Source organism: Clarias gariepinus, chromosome 7 (genome assembly GCF_024256425.1).
Source record: "Clarias gariepinus isolate MV-2021 ecotype Netherlands chromosome 7, CGAR_prim_01v2, whole genome shotgun sequence".
Lineage (NCBI taxonomy): Eukaryota > Metazoa > Chordata > Actinopteri > Siluriformes > Clariidae > Clarias > Clarias gariepinus.
The window spans coordinates 14,890,246-14,909,645 of record NC_071106.1 but is presented as its reverse complement, the minus strand read 5'-3'; the positions used below and the strand labels follow the sequence as shown (position 1 = coordinate 14,909,645).

The following is a 19,400-nucleotide window of genomic DNA, read 5'->3' as shown; positions in this document are numbered from 1 at the left end:
CTCCAAGTTTATAATTAGTATTGAAAGTGTTTTCTAATCGTTTGTGTGCTTTTTGTGTATGTAGTCAGTCCTTTTAATCAAGCACAGAATGCAGACACAATACTATAGCGAGAGAGGATATCAACCTGTCCACTATATTGAAATATCAGCCATAGAAGGTAAAGAACCTAAGTTATCGCAAACTTAAAAAAAAAAAAAAGTGAATCGGCCCCAATAGTGGTGTACTGTTAAAGGATTTAAATCAGAGTACAGCGTGATCAAAACCGTGCGGTCACATGACATGAGACGTACGACGTGTGACGTAGGACGCAGACGCGGAAGTGTTTCGAGAATCTAAAATCTAACTGTAATGTGAAGTTTGTACATATGTAGTATCAGAGTATAAAGTGTGCGATGTAAACAGTTTTAGACTTCCTCCCTATTTCTTTGTTCGAGGGTTTTTTTTTTCCCTAGAGCATTTAAGCAGGCACTCCGATTTTTTTATTTCGTGAAACAAAACAACCTTTTTTTTTATTTACATTAATCTAAGTCAACAAGTGTTTAATTGTTAATGGTCTTTTGCAGTGGACTGTACTCTCGTCTTACGGAGAGTGACGTCACACTGTATGCCAGAGGGTGAATATTTTCTCACATGAACTGTGTATCGACCGATGTGGAAAAAGATTAACACTCTTGCATACAGTGTGACGTCACTCTCTGTAAGGACCGAAAAACCCAGCACGAGAGGAAATCCGCTCCTGATTTTACTTGCTGTCTCAGCTGTTTGTACTTACAACAAGTTCTTTCAGGCGTGTAGGAAAAGAAAGCAGCTCTAGCGATGCTCTCTGCTAGTTTTAGAGACTGTGCGGTAAGAGAAGTTATTCTGTTACTGAATTGCACTGAGGAAATTATTTCTGTACTTGTCGTTAACTTGACACTCTTTCTTGAACACTACACAGGGTAGCCATAAGTTTCTATTAATAGTAATATACCGACATCTTTCTATTTAAAACAGGATATTTTAGTATATTTTGTTTTTGCTAGAGATTGCACCCTTCTTCACTGCATTAAACCATAACCCTAAAACCAACTTGTTGGTGTTGCGCAACACCCCTCTATCATTATACAACTACAGTATGTTGTCACACAGCCAATGAATCTGATTTCGGCTGTTGATGATTTTTAAAAATGCACATACATACAAAACCACACTGTACATACATTTTAGATTTTTATAGAAAAGACAAGACACTATCTACAGGAAATGCACAAGATTAAAGAACTGAACAGATTAAATAAAGACTACAAATATACAGAGCATGCATTATGATAGAAGTGTATATGTACTAGTGTGAGTGTGCAATAATTACCACACAGTGCTGTGTGGTACTGTAAGCACATATGGTACGGAGCCCCTCTGGTGAGATTAGGGGTAAAAAAGATTCCGTGACTTACTGTACTAAGGCGTGGGAACAAGGTACTCCTGTATGTTGTAGTCATGACTTATTGGTATAATGACTTATAAGGAACAAAATGGTATAACGTGTGGCTACGAGATACTACGTCATGGCAATGTCTTTCTTAAGCATGGGAACCAAATAGCATAATGCATGGCCATGAGATACCAAGGCGTGGGAACTTAGCATAATGCGTGGCCATAAGATTCTGTGTCGTGATTCTTTATTCTATATTTTTGCTGAAAAACCTTGGACAATCACCCACTTGACCTGCCACATGATGTAAACGAAAACGTGGTTTACTGTATTTGGCCAGGCCACCTTCTTCCATTGCTAACTGACTTAGTTTCTGATGAGCTTTTAGTGGTGGAAACAATCCACATTATCTGCTGTTTTTGGAAATACTCCATCTCACTTGCCTAGTAATTATATTAGATAATTATATAAGATAATAATAATTCAGTTCACCTTTAAGTGGTTATTGGTAATGAGTGTATAAGGTATGTATTTTATCCTATAGAGTAAAACATGTTCAATTTTTTGAAATGCATCATTTTTAGAGTGTATACTTTACTGGTTAATAAATTATAATTGTAGTACATTTGTATAGGAAGGACAGCCAATACATTTTCTGCTAATTTCCCTAGGCGAAGAAGGACTGCTGAAAATAGCCTGTTTTATGGCTGGTTTATGAATGTTTCTTGCCTATATTTTATAGACTGTTTTTTATTCTAGGCATGGAGGGCAGAAGGCCTCCCACTGTCCACCAGCAGTAACGAAGCCTGCAAGTTATATGATGCCACACTCACACAGGTAGATCAGACACACACTATTTTAGTGCATTTTAGTAATACAGGTGAAATGGAAATGTGGCATAATACACAAAGCTTCCAAGATGTTTGGAACAAACACATTTCTTTCTTGACCAGCTGATGAAGGGCTTATGAATCGTTTCCTTTCTTAGAGTATATTATATGGCGAGTTTTTCGGATGTAAGTAAGTGTCATAGGTTTCCATCAGTTATTTCTGTGTATTGAAGGTGTGTTTAGTATTTACTGTATGTAAAAAGACAAACCTTCATTTTTGAAGATTAAAAATGACTGAAGGGTACAGATAAATACTGTAGAGAATATGTAAGGAAAGTTCAATCATGAAATTTTGATGTTTAATATTATATTTCTTAATTTTTATTAAGTTAATGGTGTGCACATTTTTGCACTCATCGGCACTACCAGTCAAAAATTACACCTTCTACTTTTATTATCTCAGATTTTAATTTCTTTGGACATTATAAAGCATTTCTGAAAGCATCCAAACTATAAAATAATCTCCTTTGAGCAGTTGATATTGAGATGTATCTGCTACTTCTGCTATGTAAAAGCTTCATAACGGCTCTAATCTGAGGTGCTGTTTGTTAATTGGTGAATTCTGAGGCTGATAACTTTAAATAAACTTCCCCTTTGCAGCAGAGGTAAGTTTTGGTCTTGCTTTCTTGGCAAGGTCTTCACGAGAGCCAGTTTCACCATGGTGCTTGATATTTTCCAAATGCACTTGGCAATACTGTTCTTGCAAGAACGGTTCCAGAACAGCTAACCCTTATGTCCTGACTGATTGTTTTTGTTACATTTGGAATTACTGTAGGTAACTACAGTAAGTGTTATTTTATCGTTTGGAAATCTGTAGTAGAAAATAAATTACAAAGCAAAAACATTGAATTCAAAGGTGTGTCCAAACTTTGGACTGGTAAATTGCTTTGAGAAGGTTTCTTTTATTTAGGGCAATGGAGTTTTACTGCCTGTATATTTAAGTACTACAACCTCCTATAAAAAATGCCTCCTCTCATCAGCTAGTTAACAAGCTGCTCCTGAGAAAACACTAACATTTGCTAGACAGGAGCACTCCAGAGCCTGGTTAAGGAAGCAATAAATTATCCTTTCTCAAATTCTCTAAAGCTATCCAATGTCATTTCCTGTGTTCAGTATGTAACCTGGCGTAATGATGAGACCCTTGGCGGAATAGAGGGGTGTATGGCAGCAATCCATGCAGCTGATCCAAACTTTGGTATGTGAAATAGAGACTATAGTATGTGGTGGGAAGCAGCACATATACATAAACTTACATAAACCTTTATCTCTTGAACAGAGTTGATATACACTATATTGCCAAAAAGCATTCACTCGCCTGCCTTCACGAGCATATGAACTTGAGCAACATCCAATTCTTAATCCATAGGGTTCAATATGTTGGCCCACCCTTTGCAGCTATAACAGCTTTAACTCTTCTGGGAAGTCTTTCCACAAGGTTTGGGAGTGTGTTTATGGGAATGCTTGACAATTCATTCAGAAGCGCATTTGTGAGGTCAGACGCTGATGTTGGACGCGAAGGGCTGGCTCGCAGTCTCCGCTCTAATTCATCCCAGAGGTGTGCTATCGGGCTAAGGTCAGGACTCAAGTTCTTCCCCACCAGACTCGCTCATCCATGTTTTTATGGACCTTGTTTTGTGCACTGGTGCGCAGACAATTTCATGCTCCCAACTTTGTGGGAACACTTTGGGGACGGCCCCTAGGTAGAAGGTGTGCGGAGTTGAAGCTGTTATACCTGCAAAGGGTGGGCCAACATCATATTAAACCTTTTGGATTAGAAATTGGATGTTACTCATGTTCACATGCATGCGAAGGGAGGCGATCGAATACTTTTGGCGAGTGTATTGTATGTGAATATGATTTTTCTTCTAATTAGTTCCACCACAATGCTCACAATGTTTGCATGTTTGCTGCAGTCATGGGTCATGTGATCAGCACTGGACTGCAGTTGGTGGGTACAGGCAGTTCAGTGCTACGGGACCAAACGCTGGCCAGTGGCGTGAGGAAGCTGCTGGATCTGGCCCGCTGTCAGGAGCTCACAGCCCGAGAGAAACAGCACGTCAAAGCCGTCGAGCTCTTCTCGAAAGGGTGATTCTAGATCATTCGCATGCTGCCCAAACTCTGCTGAGCTGGGATATTTTTATGTATTATATTTTCTATTCCATTTCTTTATTTGCAAAAAAGTTGCTCACCTACCAGTCATTCAGTAATAACTAGGCAGAGAGTTCCTACTAAACTTATCAAAGACAATAGCCTGAGAAATTTTACACAAGTGCCTTAGGCTGTCCTACATCTTAGACCATATCTGTTTAGCTGTTTGAAATACCAATATGGTTGAACAAAGTTCACAGTCTTTTTACAACAGAAGCTTTAAAATGCCTACAGGCTCTTCTGTATTCATTAGGCAGAAGGACAGTAGCAGTATACGATTAAAAAAAAAAGCATGTCATATCAAACAAGGACAAATGGCAGATTATGTTGTGCATTTAAATGCAGCTGTTGTCTAATTGGTATGTAATTACAGCAATAATAGACCTGCTACACTGGTCCTCAATATATTCTCCCTTTTTTTTTAAATTTTTTTATTTACTGTCCACTGATTTATATCAAAGCAGTTTGAGCAAGGCATTGTTAAAGGCTAAACATAAGCTTGTGTTTTTCAGAGCCTTGGGCAAGGCCTGTGATGTGTGGGAGGATATTCTGGTGGAGCACCCCACAGACATGCTAGCTCTAAAGTTTTCCCATGATGGCTTTTTCTATCTGGGGGAGCAGATTCAGATGAGAGACTCTGTGGCTAGGGTTCTTCCCCACTGGAAACCACACATGCCGCTCTACAGGTGCCACACCACCTACACAGACTCAGATGCGAAATAGCATAATGCCAAAAGTATGTGGACACCTGATCAGCATGACACTTTGGTGCTTGGTGCATTCCCAATATTAATAAATTTCTGCTTTGGTGTTTTAAAAGGATTTTCTTTTCTAGAAAGGCTATGGTGCTCATCTATTCACAAGCACATTAGTGGGTTTTAGGCACTGATCTTGAATGAGAAGGCCTGGCATGCAGTCAGGGTCACGGCACTGTGCAGGCCACTTGAGTTCTTTTGCAACAACTTGGGCAAACCAAAGGGGATCGTTATGCTGGAGTTTAGTTCCGTTCCAGGCAACTTCATAAAGTTTCATCATGTACAGCCTGGCAAAAAAAAAAAAAAAACGGGTAAAGGAACCTTTAACACATTATCAAAACATGGAAGGACAGTGTTAAACCCTTACCATTGTGGATGAACGAATGTATATCACTTGTTTTGTTGAAGTTGCATTGTAAAAAAAAAAAAATCAGTAGTAAGAACCAGAGCTGTGTATAATTGTGAAAGTAAGAGAATTTCTATCCGCACACAATTTGATGACAACTCACAAAATCGGGACTAAACAAAAATTATTATTATTTTTTTTTTTTCTGGCAAGCATAAAGTTTAAACTTTGGACCAATTGACCCTATTCCAAAATGATGGGTGGATCATGGTAAGTAGGGAAGCACATATCATGCATAGTGGCCACTGTCCAAGCCTCAGGATGTAGTGTTATTGTGTCAGGTTGCTTCAGTTGGTCAGGTCTACGCTCTGCAATGTTGTGACCTGAATGCACTGAATGAACAGGTTATGCAGGATTTTTTGTTCCCTCATGTCACAGACATATTGCAGGAATCAAATTTTGAAAGAGTGTTTCTGGGAGCATAAGGAACCATTTTCACACATTAACTGGCGACCAAAACTCATCAATGGGTGTGATAGTCGGGTGTCCAAATACTTTTGAATACAGTGGTGTGAAAAACTATTTGCCCCCTTCCTGATTTCTTATTCTTTTGCATGTTTGTCACACAAAATGTTTCTGATCATCAAACACATTTAACTATTAGTCAAAGATAACACAAGTAAACACAAAATGCAGTTTTTAAATGATGCTTTTTATTATTTAGGGAGAAAAAAAATCCAAACCTACATGGCCCTGTGTGAAAAAAGTAATTGCCCCCTAAACCTAATAACTGGTTGGGCCACCCTTAGCAGCAATAACTGCAATCAAGTGTTTGCGATAACTTGCAACGAGTCTTTTACAGCGCTCTGGAGGAATTTTGGCCCACTCATCTTTGCAGAATTGTTGTAATTCAGCTTTATTTGAGGGTTTTCTAGCATGAACCGCCTTTTTAAGGTCATGCCACAACATCTCAATAGGATTCAGGTCAGGATTTTGACTAGGCCACTCCAAAGTCTTCATTTTGTTTTTCTTCAGCCATTCAGAGGTGGATTTGCTGGTGTGTTTTGGGTCATTGTCCTGCTGCAGCACCCAAGATCGCTTCAGCTTGAGTTGACGAACAGATGGCCGGACATTCTCCTTCAGGATTTTTTGGTAGACAGTAAAATTCATGATTCCATCTATCACAGCAAGCCTTCCAGGTCCTGAAGCAGCAAAACAACCCCAGACCATCACACTACCTCCACCATATTTTACTGTTGGTATGATGTTCTTTTTCTGAAATGCTGTGTTACTTTTACGCCAGATGTAACGGGACACGCACCTTCCAAAAAGTTCAACTCAGGTGTGATAAACCACAGTTAAGTTATTTTTTAACATGGGGGGCAATCACTTTTTCACACAGGGCCATGTAGATTTGGAGTTTTTTTTCTCCCTTAATAACGTAAACCTTCATTTAAAAACTGCATTTTGTGTTCAATTATGTTATCTTTGACTAATAGTTAATGGTTTTTGATGAGCAGAAACATTTAAGTGTGACAAACATGCAAAAGAATAAGAAATCAGGATATATGAAAAGATATGAGGCAAATAGTTTTTCACACCACTGTATATATAGTGTATCACATTACCCACATTCACACCTGCAATATCTGTCTGTTTTTCTGTCTTTAAATAAAATGACTCCTGTGTTTGTCTTTAGCTATCTAAAGGGCATATATTCATTTGGACTTCTTGAAACTCATTTCTACGACCAAGCTGAGAAAGTAGCAAAGGAGGTAATCAATTATTTTTTTCTTAGAGTAAACAGTAAAAAAGTTTTGAAATATATTCTTAATTTAAGATCATATGCCTCTTAGATGTATTAGCAGAATGACAGGCTTTATCTTATGTTTCATTAAAACTACAGTAATTAAGAGATTTTTCTGAGTAGGTAAGTAAAAATATGATGACTGAGTCGAGGGTAAGAAACCTCCTGCGTTATATAATGTTCCAGAGTGGCTGAGAGTCGCCCTGACGATCCCATAATAAACCAATAAACCTGCAGTCAGTGCTGTGTCAGGGTGTCAGGTCATAATTGATGGGACCGTTGTACCCAATAGAATATGCCAGCTCAGGTACATTTAAATGACACATAAGAAGTAGGAATAGTAGGATTCAGAGAGACAGAATGAGAGCATGTGAGAGTGTTAAGAAACAGCAGTGAGAGTAAAAGTCCCACAGTACATTATCTATAGGCAAAGGTAATCAGGAATGACGGAGTTTGGGCTTTTTCGGCTGAACAGCAAAGACATTTGTTTATTTTCTAATTCAGTTGGAAGCTAGTGAATTATGGATGATATCCAATTTATTCTTGTTGTAGAGTTTGTGCTATTACCCAGTTGAGAAATTGTTGCACTGGAGAACTCATGATAGGCCGAAGTGAATAATGGGATGTGTTGGCGAATTTACATATTTTTGAATTTCCATTACATTGGGCGGGTATGAGCGGTTCGAGCCTTCTGCTTGTATGATGTGCATTTGTTGATCATTTTTTCAAGCTGTAGAAGAAAATACACAGACTAGAAGCAAATTTCTAGTCTTTAGGACACATCATTAAATTCGTTATAACTCTTTATAATCACTTGTTAGTCAGATGTTCGATTAGTGCATACAGTAGAGGAAGGATGCAGGACAACCCATGTAGCTTAAAATAGCACGTTTCTACCTGGGAAAATAACATTCTAAAATGTAATTCTAAAAGTACATTATGTACTTTAAAGCTGTATTATTATTATTATTATTATTATTATTATTATTATTATATGCATTGTATAAATAAGTTTTCTATTAAAATCCAGATTTATGAGCTAATTTGTTGCAGGGTCTTGCTTTAACTCGTGAGGATGGCTGGTGTGTCCACTCTGTAGCTCATGTGCATGAGATGAAGGCTGAAATAGACAAGGGTCTGAAGTTCATGGCCTCCACTGAGAAAGACTGGGTGGTCTGTATTCAACATTTTGTACTACATACTGTAGGTACATGTAACATTATGAAATCTTTACCGATTTTGATTAAACTTCTCTCTTTCATTCTGAAGGTGTGTGACATGTTGGCATGTCACAACTACTGGCACTGGGCTCTTTATCATATTGAGAAGGTAATATTATTTATGCTGACGAGCTCCAGTCATCTAGCTATTTCTATTAACGACTCCATGTGTATGTAATGAAGCGTAGCCAGGAGGACAGTCTAACAGGTTAAATGTGTATTGGGAATGAAGTCGTTCCTTGGGAAATTGCATCCACATGTCCACTTCGCAGATGACAGCCACAGTTTTGAATGAATTAATTTAGTTTCCATTCCCTGGTGGATAAGTTATAGAGTAAAAGTATGCACACAGAACAGTCATAACACTAAAACACTAAAAACATTTAAACATGTCTTTCCACTTAGGTGTGAGGTGTGGCTGGTACCAATATATATATATATATATACACACACATTTTATATATAATTTTACATACTTTACAAATGTTTACTGCGAATGCTGTCAACGTACAGTACATTTCTCTAAAATTTAGCAGTAATGTTTTATGTGATTTGATTTTCTTTTTTTTTTTTTTTTGGTCTTCAGGGAGAGTATGAGGCAGCATTAACAATCTTTGATGAACAGGTTAGTGGTCTAAAAATTGCTCAAGGATGTGTATGTACTGGTAAAAGCACTGATGTTGTGTTGAGTTGTGTGTGTGTGTGTGTGTGTGTGTGTGTGTGTGTGTGTGCAGCCCAGGGAGTGGTAAAAGCAAAAATATGTCTCATAAAGGCGTAACAACACTGACCCCTTTTATACGTACAGAACGGCAATGCGTAATAAAGGCACAGTATTTCTGTCTTGAACACGCTGTGTGAAAGGACTTACATTGAATAAAAATGGACTTCTGGTTTAAGCATGGAGTGAATACAGTAGGTGGTAACTGGTACGGCTTCTGACCTCCTTTAATTATTTCACCGATTATAACAGAAATACGCTACCTTAATTAATTAAGCTGATGTTCTAAACAAAGTTGGAACACAAATAAACTACATAATGGCGTCTAGAATGCAACTGCATAATAAAACTGGAGAAAGAGATGGCAAGGCCTCTGGTAAATCTGACGACCCCGCGCCTCTCCCCGGGGATGCGCCCGCTCTACCAGACGACCTCGAAAGGCTTCGTTCATTGATCCTATCGGACATGGCGCAAGTAGTCCACTCACTTTTAAAAACTGAACTAGCAGATGCTCTGTCACCCGTGAACACGACTCTGGAACAAGTAAAATCATACAATGAAGACCATGACCATCTGCGCGGGGTAGAAGGCGGTCTAAATCATTATAGTAACAGGCTGGTAAGCATCGAGGCCTCTGAGGAGGCGCTAAGGAAGAAAAATGAGTATCTAAAGGAGAAGCTAGATGATCTTCACGGAGATCTAACATGAGGGTCGTGGGCATTCCCGAAAAGCTTAAGGGGTCAGACCCAATTAAAATCATGACAGTCTTCTTTGAGGAAGAACCTAGGTAAGGATTGCTTTGAGATTACCTCTCGTTATTTCGCAAGCTCATCGTATCGGTCCCAAGCTACTGTAAATAACGATGCCAAGGCCAGTCAAAACAAACCCAGGATATTTTTGGTGAACTTAAATTTTTTTTCAAGACAAGCACAAATTCAGCAGACAGGAAAAGGAGGTGTGTTTTTGTGGGCACAGGGTGTTTTTTTCATAAGGACTTCAAAGCAAGCGGCATTTAAGGATGTGCAATCGCGGCTCTACGGTCAAGGAGTCAAATTCACCCTACTGTAACCAGCAAGGCTACATATTACTTACAAAACAAAAGATGTTCAGCTTTAACACACCAGAAGAAGCCAGCGATTTTTACTTCTCTCATTGCGGTGAAGATTAAGATGAAATACATAACTTTATCCTTTAGGATATAATTTTTGGTTGTTAACTTTAAACGAACTAGGACTCGAGTTTGACTTATGTATATATATTTTTTTCTTTCCAAGCTAAAGTTAACAAAATGTGATATTCTGTTAACTTTTTGTAGGACAGTAGCCTTATCGCTTTATTCTTTGTTATTTTGTTATACTTTTTGTTTTGATAGATCTGCGTTCATCCTCAGTTGTGGAATTAGATCTAGGATTTATGTTTTTTTTGTGTGTGGTTGTTTATGTTCGGTTTGGGGTTGGGAGGGAGGGTTTTGCATCTTACATCCCTAATAACTATATATTGTGCTGTCTGTTGTTGAATCCTATCATTTTACACCTTATGGTCACAAATTATTATTTTTTTTTTTACTTTTTTCCCTTTTTGCCTTTTTATTTTAGATATCATGCCCTGCATACGCTTGAATATTACATTACACAGTTGACATAAGTGGAAAAGTTTTTATCATGGAATATTAGGGGGCTAAATGGCCTTGTTAAAAAAGCCAAAGTTTTTTCCCATCTTAAACATATTAAACCAGATGTAGTATTTTCTCAAGAAACACATCTTAGATTGGAATATCACAATAGAATCTGTAAATCATTGGTCAGTTAAATTTTTCCATTCAAAATTTAATAGCAGATCCAGGGGTGTGGCAATATTGGTTAACAAGAGAATACAGTTTACACAATTCAGTATATTTAGTGATTCTAATGGCCGTTTTTGTTATAGTTTCTGGTTCTCTTTTTCAAACAACAGTTGTTTTGGTAAATGTTTATGCACTCAACTGGAATGATGTCCAATTTGCTAACAACCTTTTGTCATTATTTCCCAATCTTAATACTTACCATCTGATATTTTCTGGAGACTTGAACTGGTCATTAACCCCTTGCTTGACAGATCTACCGTACCATAAGTGGCAGCTTTCTCCAGCTTCACCACTCTTTTTCTAGGTTATATGATTTTTTCATAGATAGCTTACTTATTTCAATGGTTAAGCAAATTGACTAGTTATATCATACCATGCATCTGTTGTCCTAGACTTACACTTTGCTTTAAATATCAGAGAATGACCAAAGGGTAAACTTCTGCTATCCAACAAAAAATTTTGTGACTTTATCTTGACCAGCATAGATACTTTTCTTGAGACTAATAAAACAGATGCAGTGTCCTACTCATTACTTTGGGAAACTCTAAAGGCTTATATAAGAGGACAGATAATATCCTACTCTTCTTATGCAAAAAAGGAGCATAAAATGGAACTGCGAGCACTGTCACAATCCATTCTAGACTTGGACAAATTATACTTACAAACACCAACAGCCGAATTATATAAAAAAAAGGGTTGAATTACAGACTAAATATAACCTCTTTACTACAACACATGCAGAACAATCAATATTTAGGACACGCAGTTTCTTCTATGAGTAGGGGGACAAATCTAGTCGGCCTTTGGCTCATCAGCTGAGACGTCAAGCTCCACACAAGTTATGTTTCAATTTCCCATAAACAAGTGATCCAAAAGAAATTAACAATATTTCCACCACATTTTATACTGAGCTTTACTCTTCAGAATTTCCTTAAAATACAATAGACATGAAACAGTTCTTTGACAATCTAGCTACTCCAACTTTACAATCTGAGGAGCTGGAAGATTTAGAGAATGATCTTGAGCAGGAAGAGATCAGTAGCACCATCATGGCGATGAAAAGCGGTAGATCTCTAGGCCCTGATGGCTGCCCTATTGATTTTTACAAGAAATTCAATGAAAAACTTTTGCCAATCTTGCATGAAGTGTTAAAAGAGTGTCTAAAATCTGAATCCTTGCCACCAACTTTCTCACAAGCATCTATTTTACTTCTTCTTAAAAAAAACAAGGACCCTCCTCAGTCTGGATCATATCGTCCTATTTCTCTTGTAAATGCTGATGTACATACAATAATTTCAGACGGGGATAATACAATAATTATCAAACGGGATTCATCATGAATCATCACTCTTTTTCTAATATACGCAGACTAGCCAATATAATGTATACGCCTGATTCTTTACCTACAGTAGTCCTGCGATAATTGTATCTTTGGATGCAGAGAAGGCTTTTGACCAAGTTGAATGGCCATATCTGTTTGAAGCTTTGAAAAAGTTTGGTTTTGGCAAGACGTTTGCATCTCGGGTTAAACTTTTCTACCATTCAACTTTATCATCCATTTAAACCAATTATTCTCGGTCTGATTACTTCCTATTAACAAGAGGTACTCGTCAAGGATGCCCACTGTCTCCACTTCTCTTTGCAATTGGAATTGAACCTTTATCGTTAGCACTGAAATCAACCACGTTGTTTCAAGAAATTAACAGGAGGATGTTGAATATCGTCTGTCTCTTTATGCGGATGACCTTTGCTGTATGTCCATGATCCCATAACTACAGTAGCTGCCCTGCTATCATATCAATATTGGATAATTTCTGAACATTTTCAGGTTATAAATGAAATCTTCATAAAAGTGAATCCTTTTCCATTAACAATTTAGCCTTGCAGATCAAACAGGAATTACCGCCTTTTTGTTTATCTCCTGAAGGCTTTAAATATCTCTAAATAAATATGACGGGCTCTTTTTCCTCCTTGCTCCTTGTATAAACCTCAGTTTAAAGAGATGAGGACATAGAGGTGGCATAGTCTTTCCCTTACATTAGCTGGAAGAATATATTTCAAAATGATGATACTTCCAAAGTTTCTTTACCTGTTTCAAGCTTTCTGCCCAAGTCTTTTTCTTGTTTAATCAAACAATCTATTTCCTCTTTTATCTGGGAAAACAAAACTCAGAGGGTCAACAAACATATCCTCCAGAGGAGGCGTGAAGTAGGTGGCTTTAAGGCTTAGTTTTATTCATTATTATTGGGCATCTAACATACAAAAGATATTATACTGCTTTACTTACCTGATACAAATTGGTGTTCAGTTGAATCACATACATGTCACTCTTCATCTCAGCTTTAGTATACTCTTCTTTACCCTTCAAAGCTTCTCGTCTTACATCCAATCCCATAGTGCTTTCATCTCTTAGGATCTTTAACCAGTTTCGCTATCACTATAAGTTGAAATCAGCATCAATTCTGGGCCCTACAGTATATAATATGTATATATAAGAATCATTTATTTCTTCCCTCTATATTTGACTCATCATTTGGACAGTGGGCAGTCAGTGGTCTAACATTTTTTTAAAAACTTATATACCAATGGTTTATTCAGTAGTTTTGAAGAACTTTGCAGAACTTGTGACTTCCGAAACAAGCACCTTTTTAGATATTTCACTTTGTTAAAGAATAATTTTCCTTCCTTTCCTGATCTTCATATATATATATATATATATATATATATATATGTGTGTGTGTATGTATATATATATATTGTGTGTGTGTGTGTGTGTGTGTGTGTGTGCGCGCATGTGCATGTATATGTACATATGTTGTTTGGGGGTGTGGGGGGATTTCTTCCTTTTTTTTCTTTTATCTTTAAAAATAAAAAAAGAAGGCAATTCAGTATACAGGATTTTGTTTTTCCAATTGTACTGTCCATTTCTTTAATAAAAAAAAGTTTTAAAAAAATGGCTAGGAGAAATGATTTTTTTATAATTATTATTAATTGGATTTTATTCTAAAAAGTAACTACAGTATATTAAAGAATTATGAGTAAATAAATGACCCTGTTTAATCCGTCTTTTTTTTTGCATGTTTGGATTGTTTTCCGTAAGTTTGGCCAGCAGTGTGTGATAATTAATGCATAAACTTCGGTTGTTTTGTCATGCAGGAATAAATGCACTGTTTTTTCCTCTTAAAGAAAACACCATGTAACCAAGTGTAACTCTAGAAGTATGAGGGTGAGTCAAAAATTACCCGCACTCTTGGAGCAAACAGGTGAAAGTCTGATGGAGCAAGGACTATAGGGAGGATGTTTTAACACCTTGGATGAAAGTTTTTGCAAAGTGTTGACAGTGTAGGCAGATGTGTGCGGCCATGCATTGTCATATATTGTAAGATCACAACCCGCTTAGGTAGTGGTTTCTCTGCGTTTAATCCAAAGTTTAGGCTTCAGCTCTTCAATGAGCATCTCACTGTAACAAGCACTGTTAAGTGTTTGCTTCTGATTATACTCTTCCTTGAGTTGTTTCCGCACCAGGTACACCCTTAGATCACGCTGCTCCTCTTTCATGCAAATCACAAGTAAGACATCCATTTTTGCTCGCACCGCATGTACAACTTAACTAAGGTAACATGTTCATACCTGCGCATGAGTGACTGGGGAGAAAGCCTTGATAAGACAGTGCGAATCACTTTTGACTCACCCTCGTAAATTTTACTCTTATTGGCAACACCAAGTACTTTAATTATAAAGCATATACTTATAGTATCTCACAGTTCTGTTAAATCATGGCATTAAAACTACGCATTATAATAAAGAGTCTCGTGAATGTTCCAGCTGTCCCGTCGCTGTGTAAAGTCTGGAGCCATGCTGGACACAGTGGATGTCTGTTCACTGCTTTACAGACTGGAAATGGAGGGTGAGCTACAATCTGAACACTACAAACACTACAATCCTTCTATCTCTGATGGAAACAGTGTGTGAATGTACAGTAGCATGTCATAGTGTAGTCTGTGTAGAGTGTACACAAGAATTATTGGCACCCATCATGAAATTGAGCTAAATGTTACTACATGACTTATGCAATCCATCCAATTAGTTTTTTTTTTGTAGCTACAGAGGTTGGACAATGAAACGCCTGGTTTTAGACCACGATAATTCATTAGTTTGCGGCATACAGCATCAATTCATCTTGGCAATGACAGATAAAAGTCCTGCACAGTGACCAGAGGTATTTTGCAGAATAGTGTCCAGGTCACTACAGTATATGATGTGACGAAAACGTTTCATGACTCGCTCCTCCAAAACACCCCAAAGTGGCTCAATAATATTTAGATCTGGTGACTGTGCAGGCCATGGGAGATGTTCAACTTCCCCTTCATGTTGATTAAACCACTCTGTCACCAGTCTTGCTGTGTGTATTGGTGCATTATCATTCTGATACACGGCGCCGCCTTCCTGATGTAGGAAAGAATGTTTGAACCATTGGGTGCACATGGTCCTCCAGAATGGTTCTGTAGTCCTTGGCAGTGACGCGCCACCAAGCACAAGTATTGGGCCTAGGGAATGCCATGATATTGCAGCCCAAAACATCACTGATCCACCCCCATTCTTTACTCTGGGCATGCAACAGTCTGGGTGGTACACTAAGATTTGCTGTCTTGGTCAAAGATGCATCAGCGAGCAAAACCGTGCTATTACTCTGCTAATTTAACCTTCACACTCTGCTCTTACTGGTAAAATGTGCAATCAATGAAGATTGGCCACCAGGCTGGTCAAATATAGCCATGGAACCTCCAACACTACAGTAAATTGGCCAGTGTTTCAGTTTCATTGTCCAACCCCCGTATAAACATACTTAATTTTTACAATAAGCCTTTTCCTCTTAGCCAGAAACAAGCCTTTTGGTTGACAAATATATTTTATGTGTGCAACTTTGTATTTATACTTAAAAACATTTTAAATTAAAGTGTTTAAAAAAAAAATCTTTGTTATTTGGTCCAGTCATTGAGTATAATGTACACTGCCTGGAAAAAAGTTGAAGTTGAAGATTGCATTAATTTCATTTACAAACTTTATGGATATGATACCCTCGTCATTCAGTACATTATCAGATGACTTTATTTTATTGCTACTTAATGTTGCTGAGCCTAAATCTGACCAACTGAAGCAAACTTAGATCATAACACTGCTTCCAGAGGCTTGTATAGTGAGCACTGTGCATGATGGGTGCATCGCTTCGTGCGCTTCCTTTCTTCCCCTGATGCACCCATTGCTCTGGAATAGGGTCGATCTGGAGTCATCAGACCACATGACTTTTTTTTCATAGCTCCAAAGTCCAATGTTCATGTTCCTTATTAAATTGAATCCATTTTTCTGCTTAGTCTCACTAAGTGTTTTTCTTATGACCACACAGCTTTAGTTTCAATCCTGAGAGTTTTTTTTTTAGTTGATTTGTTTACCATGGAACTTCACCAGGTGTTTAAGTGATCTCCATTAATTCATGTTTTTTTCTGAAAATTTTTTCCACAAAGTTGATGGTTCAGCACAGTCCTTCCAGGTTTTGATAATGTGTTAAAAGAATTCTTAACCCAATTTTTAACCCACTTAACCCCCAGTAATTTCAAATCTCCTTAGTTGATTTCTTGTTTTCTTGATGCAGCCCACTAATTTGACCCTCCTGAAAAAGTGCCTTTTTGGCAACATTTTTTTATTTTTAAACATGTTTAATTTGGATTTGTCTTGGCCACAGGCCAGTCTTGTTTGTTAAGCCTTCATGCATGCACTGACTTGTGAGTGGAAATGTGATTATTTGGCCATGTGTGTATTCCTACTGCAGGTGTAAGTGTGAAAGACCGTTACCGGGAGCTGCTGCAGGTGACTGAGCCCCATACTGAGGACCATACTCTAATCTTCAACGACCTCCACTTCCTTATGGTTTCTTTGGGTTGCAAGGAAACAGGAATCACACAACGAATCGTGGAGAGCCTGCGAGAGCTGTCAAAGTGAGCTGATTTTTTACAGTATGGAGGATTGTATCAGTGTTTCCCAAAATATGGGCCATGAGGGTACTATAAGGGTAATGAAGGTGAGACACAAGAGGTCACTCACTCACTCATTGTCTATATCGCTATATCCTGTATTTAGGGTCACGGGATCTGGAGGCTATCCCAGGAGGCTTAGGGCACGAGACAGGGTACACCCTGGAAAGGGTGCCAATCCATCGCAGGGCAAACATACATACACACCCTCACACCCTCATTCGCACACAATGGGCAATTTGTTACCACAGATTAGCCTAATCTACATGTCTTTGGACTTGCGAGAAACCGGAGTACCCAGAGGAAGCCCACTAAGCACGGGGAGAACATGCAAACTCCATGCACACAGTGCTAACCACTACACCACCGCCTAATTTTAAGTATATACATTAGAATGAATAAAACTAAGACATGGAATTTAAACAGCATGATATTTTTTTATGTATTGCCTCGTGTGTTGATTTAGGGTAAAGGTTATGGTTAGGGTCTCGATTTGTAATTAAAAGTTTTGGCAAGCCAAAGAAGCTTATTGAGTTTGGACATGACCGATCGACTGAGTATGAGAGTGAGAATCGTCCCTTTCCTGCTTGTCTTTAAACCTGAGTAACAGATCTTGGGATGAAATTTACTCTGACAGTGGTTTCATGGTCAGCATCTTTAATGGTTTTATTCAGTGGATAAAGAGAAAGAAAGTGAAGAGGGCTGAGGAGTAGTGATTTCAAAGAGTGGCATGTTTTATGATGTGATATAAGATAAAGATGTCCTTATAGAGTTCAGCATCTGTACAAGTTACTTTTCTCCATGGAGCAGAAGTTTCACTTGATCCTGTCCTCTACAATGACTTTTTCCAAAGGTTTTTTTTTTCAGACAAGTGCTATTTTTGGCAAAGACTCAAGAGAAAACTCACCACTATGAATTATGTATGCCACTAGGGCTTTACTGAACTTCTTGTTTTTTTTTATCTGTAATACTGCTTTTTGGAATTGTGCTAGGTTTTATCCTTACTTTGTAAATTGTCTATAAATATATTATGTGTTGTTTTTTTTTTTTTTTCTTTACTGTGGTCTGATCTCTTCACAGAGAGCCTGAGGAAAACCATCAGCACCAGCTTGCTAGCACTATTGGGTTACCCATGTGTCAGGCCATGGTGGAATATGATGAAGGAAACTACAGTAAAACAGTGGAGCTGCTTAAACCATTGAGATACCGTCTCGTACAGATAGGGGGCAGTGATGCTCAGGTCAGGCCCAGCACAACCTGCATGTTCCAAAATTGGTTTCCTATACACAAACACATCAAATTGGTTAAAATGTACCGTTACTGTTTTAAAATTATTGGGGAAAACTTTGCTGATTTTCTTTATAGAGGGATATTTTCAACCAGCTACTCATCCACGCTGCCATGAAGTCACAAGACAAACACCATCAAAAATATGCCAGGTGATAATGCTTTTATACAACATAACCTGATTATCTGCCAGATAGTTTCTCCACTTCAGCTTTAAGCGTAACGAGGTGTTCTATCCAGATATTTATCTGAATTCAATTTCCCCAGGTGCCTGCTGGTCGAAAGAGACGCAGCGAGACTGAACTCCCCTCTCACTGCCCGACTCATCCAAAGAGCCCACTCTCTACACATTTAACTTCAGACTTCAACTATTATTTCTTCCTGACAAATCATGTGACCTATACATTTCAATATAATCTTCAAACCCTTTTTGATCACTTAAAGTGTCTTGTGTTTTATTGCACACGGAGCTGGTGAATTTTCCAGCAGGGGTTTATATTAACCCTCTGTACTTGGTAATACCTGCCAGCGCAAGGAGGTGTGTGGTGGATACAGCATATCAATGGAATAGAAAAAAAGGGTTATTGATACGGTGAGGTTTTCTCTGGAGAGGTTTATTTAATATTTTAAAAGGAATCTCCAGTTTTGCAGTTTGCTGTGCCAAGACACTTTTTGGAAGAAAAAAAAAAAAAAGCCTGGCCTGGCAAGGGAGTAAGTGTTAATGTGCTTCTTCTGTAAGTGATAACAGGAAATAACTAGTCTCATGGGCGTTACATCACATTAAATATAACAGGTAATAAACATAATATATGACATTACTTAATAATAAAATGATAGTTGTGGCAAATTGGTATGGTATAAGAATAATAAACCTCTTTGTGCTGTTACCGGAAAATGGAGCGGTGTGATTACCGCCCTGAAGTTTATTATTTTTCCAATAACTGT

The 19,400-nt window shown here is 38.0% G+C and overlaps 1 protein-coding gene across 1 annotated transcript; it reads left to right on the top strand.

The window, feature by feature from the left end:
• Nucleotides 1–670: 670 nt before the first annotated feature.
• On the top strand, nt 671–18,892 carry ttc38 (tetratricopeptide repeat domain 38). Its single transcript, XM_053500846.1, has 14 exons — nt 671–847; nt 2,172–2,249; nt 3,416–3,497; nt 4,216–4,387; nt 4,963–5,136; nt 7,251–7,326; nt 8,412–8,531; nt 8,628–8,687; nt 9,165–9,203; nt 14,965–15,046; nt 16,967–17,132; nt 18,249–18,408; nt 18,534–18,607; nt 18,723–18,892. Exons 1-14 carry the CDS (start codon nt 818–820, stop codon nt 18,808–18,810), a joined length of 1,401 nt encoding a protein of 466 aa, XP_053356821.1. The 5' UTR covers nt 671–817; the 3' UTR covers nt 18,811–18,892.
• The last annotated feature ends 508 nt before the right edge of the window (nt 18,893–19,400 follow it).

What these genes read in the sequence shown, in the direction of transcription:
- ttc38 (XM_053500846.1), top strand. Translation starts at nt 818, where the DNA reads ATGCTCTCTGCTAGTTTTAGAGACTGTGCG. An exon ending in TGCAGCTGATCCAAACTTTG is followed by an intron (nt 3,498 to 4,215) that starts GTATGTGAAATA and finishes TGTTTGCTGCAG; the next exon opens with TCATGGGTCATGTGATCAGC. An exon ending in TTACAGACTGGAAATGGAGG is followed by an intron (nt 15,047 to 16,966) that starts GTGAGCTACAAT and finishes TTCCTACTGCAG; the next exon opens with GTGTAAGTGTGAAAGACCGT.